At 47.6% G+C, this 885-nt stretch overlaps 1 protein-coding gene across 1 annotated transcript in view; it reads right to left on the bottom strand.

Annotated features, from left to right (window-relative positions):
- Nucleotides 1-650, bottom strand: part of LOC102260150 (WW domain-binding protein 11) — a 6108-nt gene extending 5458 nt beyond the window's left edge. Inside the window, exon 1 of the mRNA XM_014548349.1 lies at nucleotides 642-650. Within this exon, the coding sequence (XP_014403835.1) occupies nucleotides 642-650 (9 nt within the window). The remainder of the gene's footprint in view (nucleotides 1-641) is intronic.
- Between the last annotated feature and the right edge of the window lie 235 nt (nucleotides 651-885).

Here is an 885-nt window from a genome sequence, read left to right on the forward strand (position 1 = left end):
GTCTCCTCTTTCATCCTCCTCTCAGCTGGGAAATGATTTATTTTAATCCCTCTGGTTGTTCTAGAGCAGGTTTCTCAACCTCGGCACTACTGACTCTTGCGCTAGGAAATCCTTTGTTGCGGAGGCTGCTCTGTGCGTTGCAGGATGTTTAACAGCATCCCAGCAGCTGACCACTGGGTGCTGGTAGTACACGGCCCCCCACCCAGTGAGTTGTGACAACCAAAAACATCCTCAGGCATTGCTGCCTGGCCCCTGAAGGGGAGCAGTGGGGCACAGTCCCCACCAATTGAGAACCGCTGTTCTAAAAACAGTCTTTGGAATTGTAAGACTACACCTTCGTATTTTGCTGTTTCACCTTAAATATTGTCTCAAAGATTTCAAGTCCACATAGTAGATCTCCCTAGTATTGTTTAATTGCTTTTCCCCTTGTCTTGTGTTCTTGAGCCTTCATCCGACGAACTTTCCAGAAGGCAGCATGCCGGCTGCTGCGGCAGGGGCACAGAGAGGGCCTAGGAGGGTCCGTGAGTGTGATGCCAGGGGCTGGGGACAGGGGCGTGCTCTGCCATTGGTGCTGCCTTCACCACAGACGTGGTTGATTCCTGTGGGCTGCCTCTGAAGTTATGTGAACAACACCATAATACCTCCGACATTATTCCAGCCGTTCCTCATAGAAAACAAGTGGCTAACCTTTGATGGTGTTAATAAACATCAAACATCGCTGCCTTATGTGCACCTTGCCTAAGGGCAAAGCAAGACTGGTTTATCAGCAGAAAAAAACAAGTTTAGACTACATGAAATAAATATGCTGAGTAGAGATAGTAGCTTGTCTTTCTTTATTCCATGTGCATGTGTGTCTTAATGGTGCATGTATTTTATGGATGTGAA

The sequence above is a fragment of the Myotis brandtii genome, unplaced genomic scaffold, assembly GCF_000412655.1.
Source record: "Myotis brandtii unplaced genomic scaffold, ASM41265v1 scaffold1144, whole genome shotgun sequence".
Classification (NCBI taxonomy): domain Eukaryota; kingdom Metazoa; phylum Chordata; class Mammalia; order Chiroptera; family Vespertilionidae; genus Myotis; species Myotis brandtii.